The following is a 14,429-nucleotide window of genomic DNA, read 5'->3' as shown; positions in this document are numbered from 1 at the left end:
ACATATTTGAAAACATACAAATCATAGGAAGTGTCTGATTCACCACTGCATTCTTTCATGTTTACATAGAAAAGTCAGTGGCATAAGACTATAGTGTAATACAGTGTTGAAGCAGATACAATCTATTTCAATATGTATTTAGAGGAAAAAATGTCAAAGCAAGTGTGAAAAATTGGGATGGGGTGGGAGGTAATAAGAAATGGACCTAAAAATCAGGACTGTCCCTATCAAATCAGGACATCTGGTCACCCTACTCCAGGACCTCTTCAGAAAACTAGTACAAAAATAATAATTTACATCCCTAAAAAGAGAAAAATACATAAAACCACCTGGAATTTAAGCCAAACCTTTTTTTGCTTTTTATAAAATTATGCCAGTGCTAACAGACTAAATCAAAATTTAAGGCCACTTTACCTTCCAAGAGTTTTGTAGTTAGGAAGGAAATACTTTTTTCCTCTCCATCTGGTCTCAATTTTTTTTTTTTTTGCATTGATCCTTCAATTTCTCTACAAAATAGGGAGAAGTCTCCTAATTCCATGTGTGACAACTTATATACCTGTCTGCTCCCTCTAACCCTTTTTCCATACAATTATATCAGTGAAATATTTATTTGCAAATACTGTGCGCAAACTCATTTAAAGGCAATAACTCCACACTAAGTAGAAATTTTACTTCTGCTTGTGGCCTGGCATCCTCCAATAACTCCAATTAAATTTCAGCAGCTCAGTCAAACTAGTAGGTTTTTACTGCTGTAGCTTCTATGTGTTGACAATTTACTATATTTATATATAAAAAACCATCCCAATAATTAAGGATGCAGGCCATACGCACAAGTCTCAAAATACTACTGTTTGGGTCTTTAACATGTTCATAAGCATTCTTAGCCTCCAGCATTTATGCCACTATATTGACCACACTGTCAGCAGAATGAGTTCTAAATAATGTAGTGATTTTAATATTATTTATTTTTGTTTCTGTTCTGATGTGACCAGTCTCTTAGGTATTCTCAAAACACTGCCATTACTCCTGCAATGAAGAGCATACTGGCTTGGATTAACAGGTCTGCCCTGGTCATCCCTTAACCTACTAAAAATTACATAATAAAGGTCATTTAGTTTTTGCTTCAAAAGGCTAATTGATTTATTGCACTGAGATTTCTGCTTCTTAAGGCTTTCTTTTTGGGCTTGAAGCTTACACACATCATCTTCCAAGCTCTGGATCACATCTAGTTTACGTTTGCAGCAGTTCTGAGCAGCAACCTTGTTTCTCCCTCTTCGCCTTATGTCACGTATAAGTGATATTTGAATATCTGTCAGATCTTTGATAACATGTTGCTGAACATATCAATAGGCATGCTCACAATTTAATGTACAGAAAACAGAATTCTCAGGGCTTTCACATGGCGTTCATCGTGGCTAAGATTATCTGTGCTATTGAGGCACCTGCCCTTTACTTTGTTTGATTTCTCAGATGATGAAGAATGATGCTTAGAAGTGGATGCTAATTCATTTGGCAGGTGATTGTAAGTGTGATTATGAAGAATATATTGAAGTGTGGATTCCTCGCAATAGTCTGAATCGCTTTGATAGTCCACATGGCAGTGTTTACTACGCTCTGGGTAATGACCCCCTACACCTCCTAAGCCATTGTGGGAAGTATATTCTATATCACTACTGTATCCAATGGCACCTTCACTGCAGGTTGAAACAGATGATGAATCAGAATTGTTTGAAGAGGTTGTGCTCTGGCTTGAATTTAAAGAAAGTCCAGAAACTGAGTCAGGTTCTTGAAAAAGCTATGAGAGACTTATATAGGATCAAAACCTTCCTCCAATGCTAATGCCATTAGATTTACCTCATCAAAGATGTTCTCATCAAGGTCTGAAAGAAGATCTTGGTGTGTTAGGTTCCTAATGTCAACAGATGGAAATAACCCCAAATTAGTCCCATTAAGTAATGATTCGGGGTTTGTGATGCTAGAATTTAACTGCAGAAAGGACTCTTGTCTCTGTACACTCCTTATTTCTGGATTTACTCTAGTGCTGTGGTTTGATCTCAGTAACATAGCTTCATGGAGGCAAACATTATGGCTAATAGCGTGGGTCAAATTTACAGTGTAGTGAGATGATAATGAATTCATGCCTCTGCTACTACTAGCTACAGGTTGAGTATCTCCTAGTGAAATCTCCTAAAAGGAAATGGAAAAAAATACACAGAATCAGCAACTTTTCTAATTAAATACTTCTAAATTCCTTACCCATACATATACACACTTTTTTCTTTCTTCTTTCAATATTCTCCCTCCTATTATAATCCACAGTAGCACTAAACTTTTCTATATTACCTGGTCTGGAAGAACTATTTCCTACTTACACATAGGGTCTATCTAGTCTACGACTGTAGAATTTCTCATAGCCTTCATCCCTTAGCACAGAATTGTCCTCTAAAATTTAAGAGATTAAAAACAAATGTTTTTAGCCCTCATCATTGTGAAACTAACCATTTAAAAACATAAGCAGAGTCCAACCACTACAGTGCTGTCTTCCCAAATCTGCTGACAGCTTGAAACAAGCTATGCAAGTTATGAACTACCACATTCAGCGTAATGGCTTGATAAATTGTCCATTTAAGGATGTCAACATTAGCTATTCTACTGCTCGTTCTGGAAGACCTATCCAGTCAATGTGCTTCTCAGGGTATGTCCTCACTGCAGAGATAATTCATGATTAGTACCCAATATAGCCTAGCCCAGGCAAGAGCAGCCACACTGCAAAGCTTTAATCAAATTACTGTGTCCTTACTGGTGCTGCACTCACCCATGTGTGTTGCTAGGACTTCTGGGGACATGTCCCATAGTTCTTTGTGCTTTACCAAGCTGAGCTACTCTGAGTCATTCCCAGTGCATGGTGGGAGAACATGTCTGCCATTCTGGGAAGATGAGGGGAGTTGTGAGAAGGCACTGAAGGACTACCAGGATTCTAGTGGTTAGCCTGAGTCCTCCCTGGGCAGGGGAGCAGCCTAAGTGAAAGTGTCACTTGGACTTTAGCCTATACAGAAGGATGGACAGCTAGCCTGGTTTGAAAACACCATCACACTCGGGTCAGATATTTGTGTGTGGATTGGAAAGGTGCTAGGGGCAACACCTGAGTAACAGCATGGATTAACTGTACAGTAAAGACACACCTTTAAACTGCCTTCTTCTCATCCACTAAAACCACCAACTGTTCTCTCTCCTGCTGTCAAAATCTCCAGGTTACTATCTCCATCAACACCTTCAACATTTATTTATAAAACTTCTAGCATTTCCAGCTAACACAAAATATGGGGAAGCAAGATTGTATTATTCTTTATCATATTGAATTCATTATTATTATTTTATCTTTCAATATAAATGAAGCTGCTAGCATAACCTCCAATTTCCAAGTGCTAGAGTATTAAAGAATCCAGGGACCTTGTCATGGCATTTAGATCCACTCTGTTGCAGAGTACACAGGCCTTGGTTATATTTTGTAGCTCTTAACAGTACAAAATAATTACAACAGATTGTAATGTCAATTGTTGACTCAGTCTCTAGCACTCAGTGTAGCTGCTCTGATTCCTATCAAGTCCAATGTTCAAAAAATAGTCTTAAGACTAACTAGAAGCTGGTCTTTTTTTTTTTTTTTTTTTTTTTTTTTTTTAGTGAAGTAGTTTCAAGTATTATATGTGCCCCTGACAAAATCTGGAAAATGTCATTTTAAGCCACATTTTCTTACTTTTGGAAAGAAAAAAAAATTGCTGCGCAAAAGACTAGGGCAAACAGACAAAAGACCTCACTGCACTCAAAATATTATCAAATGCACAAATTAAAAAAAGAAGAAATATTTTCCCCCTTTAATTCCTGTGATGTACCAAATGTTAGTAACATTTATGGAAAGTTAGACACAAAACATACTTTGAAATATAAAGTAAGGTTTGAGAATTTAGATAAACTCTGATTCCTTTACAGCTTAGTTTATGTACAATGCTTCATTGTGAATATATCACAGTACATAAAGATAACACTTTAGTAACATAGGATTTCTAAAGCATTCAAAATGAGCTAGGAAGTGGGGAGAGACCCTTTATCAAATAATAAGGTTTTACTATTTTGCAGATTTATGTAATCCGATATTCAGATTTATCTGTTTATATTCTGAAACTATGCTTGTCCCAATATTTTGCATATTGTGAGGGCCTATTTCTGCTTTCAGTTATGCAACTGCAACCCCCTTTGCAAACAGTGGGATTTACAAACACATAACAGAGCAAAATTAGACCTACCGACCGGTCCAGTTACAGAACCAAGTCTGGAGCCAGAAGCTGAATTTGAAACAGAAGAGTATTATGAATAAACCAACGAGCATATAACACGTCATCTCTATCAGAACAGAAAAATGTTAGGTTATGAAGTTCTGTCCAACGGTTATTTAGGGGGATGGCAGGAAGGATTTGTTTAAAGTCAGATGACATATACTTGGCTCCATCATCTAGAGGGAGCCAACAATGTTCTCTGCCTCACCAACTGTAAAGTGTATGGCAAGATGTCCACATAGTTAAATCCTACATATTTTCACTTCCAAATGGGTTTATCAGATTGCAGCTCATTAAGCAAATAATCTCAGATGCACTTGCACAAGTCAGATGTGTGTATATTTTTAGAAGAATGATATATATACCTAAAGTTCTCTACTACACTTACCTGTAGCTCAGGTGACAGAAGAAAGTCTTGCCATACTTCTTCTATGGAGTTATCACGTACTAGCCCCGCTGTAGACTGGGAGGTAGAGCTGGTGTTTTCAATTCTGCTCTGAAAAGAAACACAGACATTTTTCAAGATCTGTTGTTGTTTTTTTTAAACTGCTAGCAATTAAAAGGCCCATGGTTGCTAAACACAGACTGTGAAAATACTGTCAACGTTTGGTAATAAAAGCATGATTTTATCTATTTCACTTAGACAAACTGCTTGGTTGAATATCATCGAGGGGCACTGGGAAGAACTGGAATTTTTAAACAGTTTTCAAATAATAAGTTATGTAATTTTACAGATTCAGGAAGCTGGTAAATCATGATTCTTCTTCGAGTGATTGCTCACATCCATTCCAGTTAGGTGTGCGCGCCGCGCGTGCACGTTCGTCGGAAACTTTTTACCCTAGCAACTCCAGTGGGCCGGCAGGTCGCCCCCTGGAGTGGCGCCGCCATGGCGCCCAATATATATCCCTGCCGGCCCGCCCGCTCCTCAGTTCCTTCTTACCGCCGTGTCGGTCGTTGGAACTGTGGAGCGCGGCATAGCTGTCCTCCACGTCCCTAGCTCTCCTAGTTTCTATCGCTTGTTTATCGCTTATCTCTAGTTCTATATATAGTTGTTAATTAGTATTGTTAAGTAGATAGTTTAGTAAATAGCTGTTAAGTAGTTTCTTGCCGGGGGCTTAGCCCTTCCCGGCACCGGGCGCCAGGCTCATGCCTGTTTCGCCAGGCTTCAAGCAGTGTGCGGCCTGCAAGAAGCCCATGCCTACCAGCGATCCCCACGAAGCGTGCCTGAAGTGCCTCGGGGAATCGCACAGATCGGACAAGTGCCGCATCTGTAAGGCTTTTAAGCCGAGGACAAAAAAGGAGAGGGATCAGAGGCTCCGAACTCTCCTAATGGAGGCGGCACTTGACCCGTCGACTTCGCAGACCGTGGTTTCGGCACCGGCACCGGATCGCTCCGGCACCGAGAAGACTCCTCGGCACCGACCTTCTCCGGCACCGGAATCAGAGCCTAGGCCGTCGAAGTCTAATACTCCGGCCAGGCAGACCCGGCTTGAACGCCCGGCCTCGACATCGGCCGTGGCGCCGCCGGCACCGTCAGCACCGTTGACTCCGGGCCCGGCGGGTCTGTTGAGTCCAGTGCCGCCGAGCTCCCCCATGAGATCTGGGGTTGAGATAATGGTCCCATCCACACCGGAGACCTTCGCCTCGGCTCGGGACCTTATTGCCCTGACGGAGCCTACTCGGCTGCCACCCCCGGTTCCTCCGGTGCGGGTCACGTCCAGAGGCAAGCCCATGATGTCGGCACCGCCCACGGACAGTCGTTCGCCATCCAGGCCCCGACGTCTTGGGCGCTCCAGATCCCGACGCCGCTCGCAGTCCCGGCACCGCTCCCCTCAGCGGTACCGGTCGCACTCGCGGCACCGGTCGGCATCGAGACGGTCGCGGTCAGGCTCCAGTCGACACCGGCACCGCGACTCCAGGAGCAGGTCCCGACGCTACTCGCCGCACCGGTCGACCTCCCGGCACCGAGCTGGTGGCAGGTCCCGGTCCCGATCTCGCTCGACCTCCCGGCACCGAGCTGGTGGCAGGTCCCGGTCCCGGTCGATCTCCCGGCACCGAGCTGGTAGTAGGTCCCGGCACCGAAGCGGCGCCCGGCACCGTGACAGATCCCGGTCCCGAAGTAGCGCCTGGCACCGTGACAGATCCCGGTCCCGAAGCAGCGCCCGGCACCGTGACAGATCCCGGTCCTGAAGCAGCGCCCGGCACCGTGACAGATCCCGGTCCCGATCCCGGCACCGTTATGACTCCCGACACCGGTCCCCGGCACCGAGACGATCCTCCGTGCCGGCCCGCGCAGACCCGTACCATCCAGGGTCGGCCCCGCCGTGGCCCTCCAGGCAGCCGTCCGTGTCCTCCCAGACGGACAGCGGCTATGCGCTGGGCACCGACCGGCAGGCGGCGCTGTTTGCTGATCCGCCGCTGCAGGACCAAGGCCCCCCACAGTGGGGATTCTGGACACCCTGGGCGTACCATCAGGCCCAGGGCCCCCAGCAGCTCCCTGCTAGGCCGGCGACTGCGGAGCGTAGGGCCCCTGAAGCCTCCTTGTCTCGCCCCCCTCCCTCCCCGGAAGGGGACGAAGGGTCCAAACAGCAGGACTCCGCTGGGGCTCCGGAGACAGAGGCGAGGGCTGAGGAAGACCCTCAGTTGGACACTATTGTGCCTGGGGTCTCATCATCCTCCTCCCCGGATGAGGCGGTGGCGGGTACCTCCTCCAACAGTCCCCCCCCGCTGGATCTCAGGGCGCACCAGGACCTCCTCAGGCGATTGGCTCAAAACCTGAGTCTGCAGGCAGAGGAGGTCTCGGAGATAGAGGACCCAATTGTCACCATCCTCTCTTCCGATGCTCCCACCAGGGTCGCCCTGCCGTTTATACGGACCATTCAGGCCAATGCCAATACTATCTGGCAGTCCCCGGCCTCCATCCCTCCGACAGCGAAAGGAGTCGAGAGGAAGTACATGGCCCCTTCTAAGGGGTACGAATATTTACATGTTCACCCGACTCCCGGTTCACTGGTAGTGCAATCGGTGAACGATAGGGAGCGTCACGGCCAGGAGGCTCCGGCCCCCAAATCCAGAGAAGCCAGGCGGATGGACCTCCTTGGCCGTAAGGTGTATTCGGCTGGGGCGCTGCAGCTCAGGGTCTCTAACCAACAGGCCCTGCTGAGCAGATACGCCTTTAACTCCTGGGTGGCAGTGGACAAATTTAAGGAGCTGCTGCCACAGGATGCTCGCCAAGAGTTCACGGCCATCTTGGACGAAGGCAAGAAGGTCGCGCGCACGGCCTTGCAAGCCTCCTTGGACGCTGCGGACTCGGCTGCCCGTACCCTCGCGTCAGGAGTTACGATGCGTCGCATCTCCTGGCTGCAGGTTTCCGGCCTTCCGCCAGAGCTCCAGCACACGATACAGGACCTTCCTTTCGAAGGCCAGGGCCTGTTTTCCGATAAGACAGACCCCAGACTTAAGAGTTTAAAGGACAACCGGGTCATTGCGCGGTCCCTCGGGATGCACACCCCCGTGACACAGCGTAGACCCTTTAGGCCGCAACAACAGCAGCACCGTCGGCCGTTTTCCCAGTTCCGCCAGCGGCAGGACCCTTACAGGCGCCGCGGCAGGAACGGGAGGCGCAGGCAGTCGGGGAACCAAGGGGGGCAGAACCAAGGCTCCTCAAAACCCCCGCCTGGTCCTAAGCCTTCATTTTGAAGGTGCGCTCGAGGGCGCAGTAACAGTTTCCCCTACGGATCCTTCCCCTCCGTTTTCCAACCGCCTTTCGTTTTTCCTCCCGGCGTGGTCCCAAATAACATCGGACCGCTGGGTCTTGAGCGTGGTGCAGACGGGGTACCGCCTGCAGTTTGTTTCGTTCCCTCCTTCCCGCCCTCCTTCCTCGTCCCTCTTCAGGGACCCCTCTCACGAGCAATTTCTTCGGCAGGAGGTGCAGACGCTCCTCAGCAAAGGAGCTATAGAGGCGGTTCCCGAAAACGAGAAAGGCAAGGGGTTTTATTCCCGCTATTTTCTGATCCCCAAGGCCAAGGGGGGCCTCAGGCCTATCCTCGACCTGCGAGAACTCAACAAATACCTCGTGAAGTTGAAGTTCCGCATGGTATCCCTGGGGACCATTATTCCATCCCTGGATCCGGGAGACTGGTACGCCGCCCTCGACATGCAGGACGCGTATTTCCACGTTGCCATTTGGCCACGCCACAGACGCTTCCTCCGCTTCGTTGTGGGGGCTCGTCATTATCAATTTGCGGTCCTCCCGTTTGGCCTGTCCACGGCCCCGAGGGTGTTTACAAAATGCATGGCAGTTGTCGTGGCGCATCTTCGGCGCAACCGTGTCCACGTGTTCCCTTATCTGGACGATTGGTTGATTCGGGGCACGTCGGAACAGCAGGTGTACAGTCATGTCCGCGTGATCACCGGCATGTTTGCGAGTCTGGGCCTCTTGATAAACACAGACAAGTCCACCCTGAGGCCCACTCAGAAGGTGGAATTTATCGGGGCCGTCCTGGACGCCACTGTGGGCAGGGCCTCGCTGCCTCGGCAGCGGTTCCAGACCATGGCGGCGATCGTTCAACGCTTGCGGTCAGCCCCGTTGACGTCAGTGAGGACATGTCTAACCCTGTTAGGCCACATGGCGGCGTGCACTTTTGTGACCGACTACGCTCGGCTCCGCATGAGGCCTCTCCAGCTGTGGCTTATCAGTCATTACAGACCAAGGCAACCGCTAGACATGTTAATCACAGTCCCCCAGAAGGTCTTAGATTCCCTCGGCTGGTGGGTGGACCAGTCCGTATTGTGTGCGGGTCTTCCCTTTCACCCGTCTCAGCCCTCGGTATCCCTGACAACGGATGCCTCAGATCTAGGCTGGGGGGCCCACCTAGGGACCCTGCGGACGCAGGGCCTATGGTCCCAGGAGGAGGTGGGGCTACATATCAACATGAGGGAGTTGAGAGCGGTCCGCCTTGCTTGCCAAACGTTTTGTCATCAGCTTCAGGGTCGTTGTGTAGCCGTGTTCACGGACAACACGACGACCATGTATTATATCAACAAGCAGGGCGGCACCAGGTCCTCCTCCCTGTGCCTCGAGGCGATACGACTCTGGGACTTTTGCGTAGCCCACTCCATTCACCTCAAGGCTTCCTTCCTTCCCGGAGTACGGAACACGCTGGCGGATCGATTGAGCAGATCCTTCCTGTCACATGAGTGGTCCCTTCGACCGGACGTCGCTCTCTCCATTTTCCGGAGGTGGGGTTATCCCCGGGTGGACCTCTTTGCGTCCAAGGGGAACAGGAAGTGCCAAGCGTTCTGCTCCTTTCAGGGCAGGGAGCCGGGGTCGATAGCGGATGCCTTCCTCATCCAGTGGTCGACCCACCTGTACTATGCGTTTCCTCCGTTCCCTCTGGTTCACAAGGTCCTCCTGAAGGTGCGCAGAGACAGGGCTCGTGTTATCATGGTGGCCCCGGCATGGCCCAGACAGCACTGGTACACCATGCTGCTAGACTTGGCCGTAGCCGACCCAGTTCCCCTGCCCCTTCATCCGGACCTGATTACCCAGGACCACGGGTCCCTCTGTCACCCAGACCTGCAGTCGCTGCACCTAGCGGCGTGGCTCCTGCGTGGCTAACTGGTTCCGAGCTGCGCTGCTCCACGCCTGTGAGAGAGGTGCTCTTGAGCAGCAGGAAACCATCCACAAGAGCCACATATTCGGCAAAATGGAAACGCTTCTCCTGTTGGTGCGTAGAGAGAAATCTCCGCCCTATGGAAGTTTCGGTATCCGAAATCTTAGATTATGTTTGGTCCCTCAAAGAACATGGTCTGGCCTTATCGTCGTTGCGAGTCCATCTGGCAGCTATCTCCACCTTTCACCCGGGTGCGGACGGTCGCTCCGTTTTTTCTCACCCGACGGTGTCGAGATTCCTTAAGGGGCTGGAACGGTTATTCCCTAACGTCCGTCCCCCTGCTCCAACCTGGGATCTTAACCTGGTGTTGTCCCGGCTCATGGGGCCCCCCTTTGAGCCGTTAGCTACTTGCTCCCTGCTTTACCTCTCTTGGAAGGCTGCCTTTCTAGTAGCTATCACCTCAGCTAGACGGGTGTCGGAACTCCGAGCCCTTGTGGTGGACCCCCCATACACGGTCTTCCACAAAGACAAGGTGCAGCTTAGACCACACCCTGCCTTTCTACCCAAGGTGGTCTCAGCCTTCCACGTCAACCAAGAGATTTTCCTCCCGGTTTTTTTCCCAAAACCTCACTCCTCAGGCAGGGAGCAGCAGCTCCACTCGCTGGATGTCCGTAGAGCTCTCGCGTTCTACATAGAGAGGACCAAACCCTTCCGCAAATCCCCCCAGCTTTTCGTGGCGGTAGCGGACCGTATGAAAGGGCTTCCTATCTCCTCCCAGAGGTTATCCTCGTGGGTTACGTCCTGTATCAGGACCTGTTATGACTTGGCCCATGTCCCTACGGGCCGTGTGACTGCGCATTCTACCAGGGCGCAGGCGTCGTCGCTGGCTTTCCTGGCCCGTGTGCCCATCCAGGAAATCTGTCGGGCAGCGACCTGGTCATCGGTCCACACCTTTGCTTCCCACTACGCCCTGGTACAGCAGTCGAGAGAGGATGCGGCCTTCGGAACTGCAGTGCTCCATGCCGCGACTTCTCACTCCGACCCCACCGCCTAGGTATGGCTTGGGAGTCACCTAACTGGAATGGATGTGAGCAATCACTCGAAGAAGAAAAGACGGTTACTCACCTTTGTAACTGTTGTTCTTCGAGATGTGTTGCTCACATCCATTCCACACCCGCCCTCCTTCCCCACTGTCGGAGTAGCCGGCAAGAAGGAACTGAGGAGCAGGCGGGCCGGCAGGGATATATATTGGGCGCCATGGCGGCGCCACTCCAGGGGGCGACCTGCCGGCCCACTGGAGTTGCTAGGGTAAAAAGTTTCCGACGAACGTGCACGCGCGGCGCGCACACCTAACTGGAATGGATGTGAGCAACACATCTCGAAGAACAACAGTTACAAAGGTGAGTAACCGTCTTTTATGCTAAAAGGTAATGACCAGACTAGCTTTTTACAACAGTTTTCAGATAAATTACTGAACTGACTTGGTGACATACTCTCTGTTTACTCTTTAATTAAATTAAATGGACTATCCCAGTTATCCAGCTATACCAGTTATAATCCATTGCTAATACAGCTGTGAGATTTCACATTTACCTCTAGTGCATTTTCTGTCTGTAATGACTGCAGCAGCAAACAGTCCTTCAAGAAGGGAAAGGAATCTATGGAATTTCTGTTGCTCTGTAGTGGAGGAAACAAACACATTTTGAAAAGAACAATTATTTAGAGACAAACAAGTGGGTAAAGTAAGGGTTGTGGGGGAAGGGAGCACAGTCCCTTCTTTGCTAAAAACAGAGGGAGCGCTCCCTCTCCTCCCACTCTGGTTTCAGTCCAGTTACCTCTAACCATCAGACACAAAGGAGTGAAAATCAGCTAATGCAGATTCAATGATTTGTAATTTTGAGCAAGGGTCTGAAATATACAAAAACCTAAGCAAATCTTGGCTTTCTATCACATCTTCACCACCACGCAGATGCCACACTACCAGTCAGTGGCATCTTTAGGATGAAGTTTTAGGTGGAACACTGTAATCACATTAAAATGTAAGGTGTCCCTCAAGCCCCCGATGGGGCTGCCAGAAGTACAAAAGAGCACAGGTGCTCTCCTTAACTTGCTGCTGCTATGGAACAGCACAATATAGTGAGATGCACTGGAGCTGTTGACCCTGCATAGAACCTTAATCTGGAAGAGGAAATGCTATGCTGTTAGGAGGGGCAGAATGATCCTACAACTAAAAGCATCACAACTGCCCCACAAATGGAGCATTTATGCTTTCCTCCTCAATGAAGCTGCACCTGCTGTCCTGACAAACAGTAGAAACACGTTTCAAGCCTCTCAGTCCAGTAAAGGTTGAAAACAGATTGCGTACTAACAGGCAGGGCTGCTGGCGAAATGACTGGAAATTAAATTCTCAGCTCTCATGTGGAAAAGAAGGAGCAATCTCTTTATGGCAGATTGCAAAGAGACATAGGCCAAAAGCGCCTACTTGATTTTAAGTCCATGCTTTAGTGTAAGTGTAAAATGTGGCAACCTTAGTGTAATTCCCTCCCTTCAATATACAGCAACGCTTGGGTATTGGCAACCAAGTTGCCCAAAATTTAATCCTTTAGGGACCAATCCTACATAACATTGAATCCTGTGAGCATAAAGCACCATTTATACTGCGATAAACCATAGTAAAGGTGAAATCAGCATAATTTAGCATCCTTGACTCAAATATTTATGTGGCTAACTTTGAAAGTTTGGAGAGGGAAGGTCTGCTGTCTTCAGAATTAGAATGAACAGAATAAAATAAAAACTAATTTTAAGATGACTGATTTTGGAAGGATTCTAATGTTTCAAGGTGAAACCATATTTGTAAAGGGGGCCTAATTTTTAGAAAGAGATTGGGAATATCATATTTACAGAATAGCATCCAGACATTGCCTCTTTACTAATTTTCCTAATAGCACTCACCAGTGGCGGATTAACAAATTTGGCATCCCTAGGCCCTCAAAAATTTGCAGCCCCTTCCCCCCCAGCTCACCTCTGCTCCCCCGCAGTAAGCCTGGGAGGGAGGGGGGGAGAAGGGGAGTTGTGGTGCGCTCGGGAGATGGCAGCGGTGGAGTGGTGGTGAGCTGGGGCAGGGAGCGGTTCCCTCCCGCTACCCCCAAGAGTCACTCCCTGCACTTGCCAGCCCCAGCTCACCTTTGCGCTGCCTCCTCCGATCGTGCCACTACTCGCTTCTCCCTCCCTCCCAGCGCTTTCGCGCAGCAAGCCTAGGAGAGAGGTGGAAGGAGGGAAGCATGGCACACCTGAGGGAGAAAGTGGGCTGGGGATTTGGGGAAGGGGCAGAGTTGGGGAGGGGTCACAAGCAAATTTGCTGCCCCTGCAAATTTGCTGCCCTAGGCCTAGGCCTTGTTGGCCTGGGCCAGCCTTGTTGGCCTAGGTAATAATACACCGCTGGCACTCACAGAACGAATGATAAACCATTTACCCAGGGGTTGTGTGGTTTTTTTGTATCATTACACTTACCTCAGTGCTAGAATCTGTATTTTCTCTCTCTTCCCCCTCAGTTTTAGCCTTTTGTTCATTTTCTTCTTCATTCACCTGCTTTATCTTCTCCTCCCCCTCTTGCGATTCTGATTGTTCACTTCCTTTATGCGGATAATAGTAATCCAAAGCTTCCTGACCAGTTTTCAAGTCTACATCCTGAAGTGTCAGAAAAAGTATATTAATGTCAAAAGTAATCTTTAAAAAGACACCCCCGCTTAATTCAGCCATATTATATAATTTCCAGTGAAACATATATCTGATCATATATAAATGTCATGACAAGCTGAGACTAGGACTAAAGTAGGACAGAATCCTGCATGTGTAATACACTAATGTATGCTCTGCATCTCCAGTTTTATATGGAGATACTGACCCTCCCTATGGTATACCTAGACAGTCTTCTGCTTCACTCACCATCAGAAGGTAGTTGAATTGTATAGGGCTGCAAACGATGACCCACAATTGTGTTGGACATAAAAGCAGACACTACCATAAGTTTTTAATATACAAACATGCTAAGCAGTGACACACAACTTACATGAAATTGTGCTCATTGTGATATGGCAGGAAGGATATTAGAGTAATTGTTTCCATGTAGGCAGTCAGGGATGAGGGGGTCAGAATAGTTACTTTTGTAATTGTCTGTATATAACTTAAAACTTCATTGCATGGTGGATACATTGTGACTATATTCCATCTCAGTGCATTATTGTGGAATGACATCCAGAAGACACTGAAATCAGAATAATGTTGTGTCTGATGTTTGAGAAGAACGGGTAGCAGAAGCGTACATACTGGAACTTTCAAACGAGAACTAAAAAGGCAATGTCTACAATGGCTAACTCCATTCTCTAGAATGGAATGTTCTGCAACACCAGAAAAGGTAGGTTCCAACTGAATACCAAGTGTTACATCTCTGTTCCAAAATTGTATGTTGGAGCACCATGAATTT

General features: G+C 48.4%; 1 protein-coding gene across 1 annotated transcript in view; it reads right to left on the bottom strand.

Moving 5' to 3' along the window:
- Positions 1-254: 254 nt before the first annotated feature.
- NFE2L3 (nuclear factor, erythroid 2 like 3) overlaps positions 255-14,429 on the bottom strand; it is a 29,314-nt gene continuing 15,139 nt past the window's right edge. Inside the window, 6 exon segments of the mRNA XM_030550835.1 lie at positions 255-1,318; positions 1,321-1,795; positions 1,798-2,187; positions 4,720-4,827; positions 11,540-11,623; positions 13,457-13,633. Of these exon segments, the coding sequence (XP_030406695.1) occupies positions 963-1,318; positions 1,321-1,795; positions 1,798-2,187; positions 4,720-4,827; positions 11,540-11,623; positions 13,457-13,633 (1,590 nt within the window). The 3' untranslated portion in view covers positions 255-962.

The sequence above is a fragment of the Gopherus evgoodei genome, chromosome 2, assembly GCF_007399415.2.
Source record: "Gopherus evgoodei ecotype Sinaloan lineage chromosome 2, rGopEvg1_v1.p, whole genome shotgun sequence".
In the NCBI taxonomy this organism is placed as follows: Eukaryota; Metazoa; Chordata; order Testudines; family Testudinidae; genus Gopherus; species Gopherus evgoodei.
This window is presented reverse-complemented; position numbering and strand designations above follow the sequence as displayed.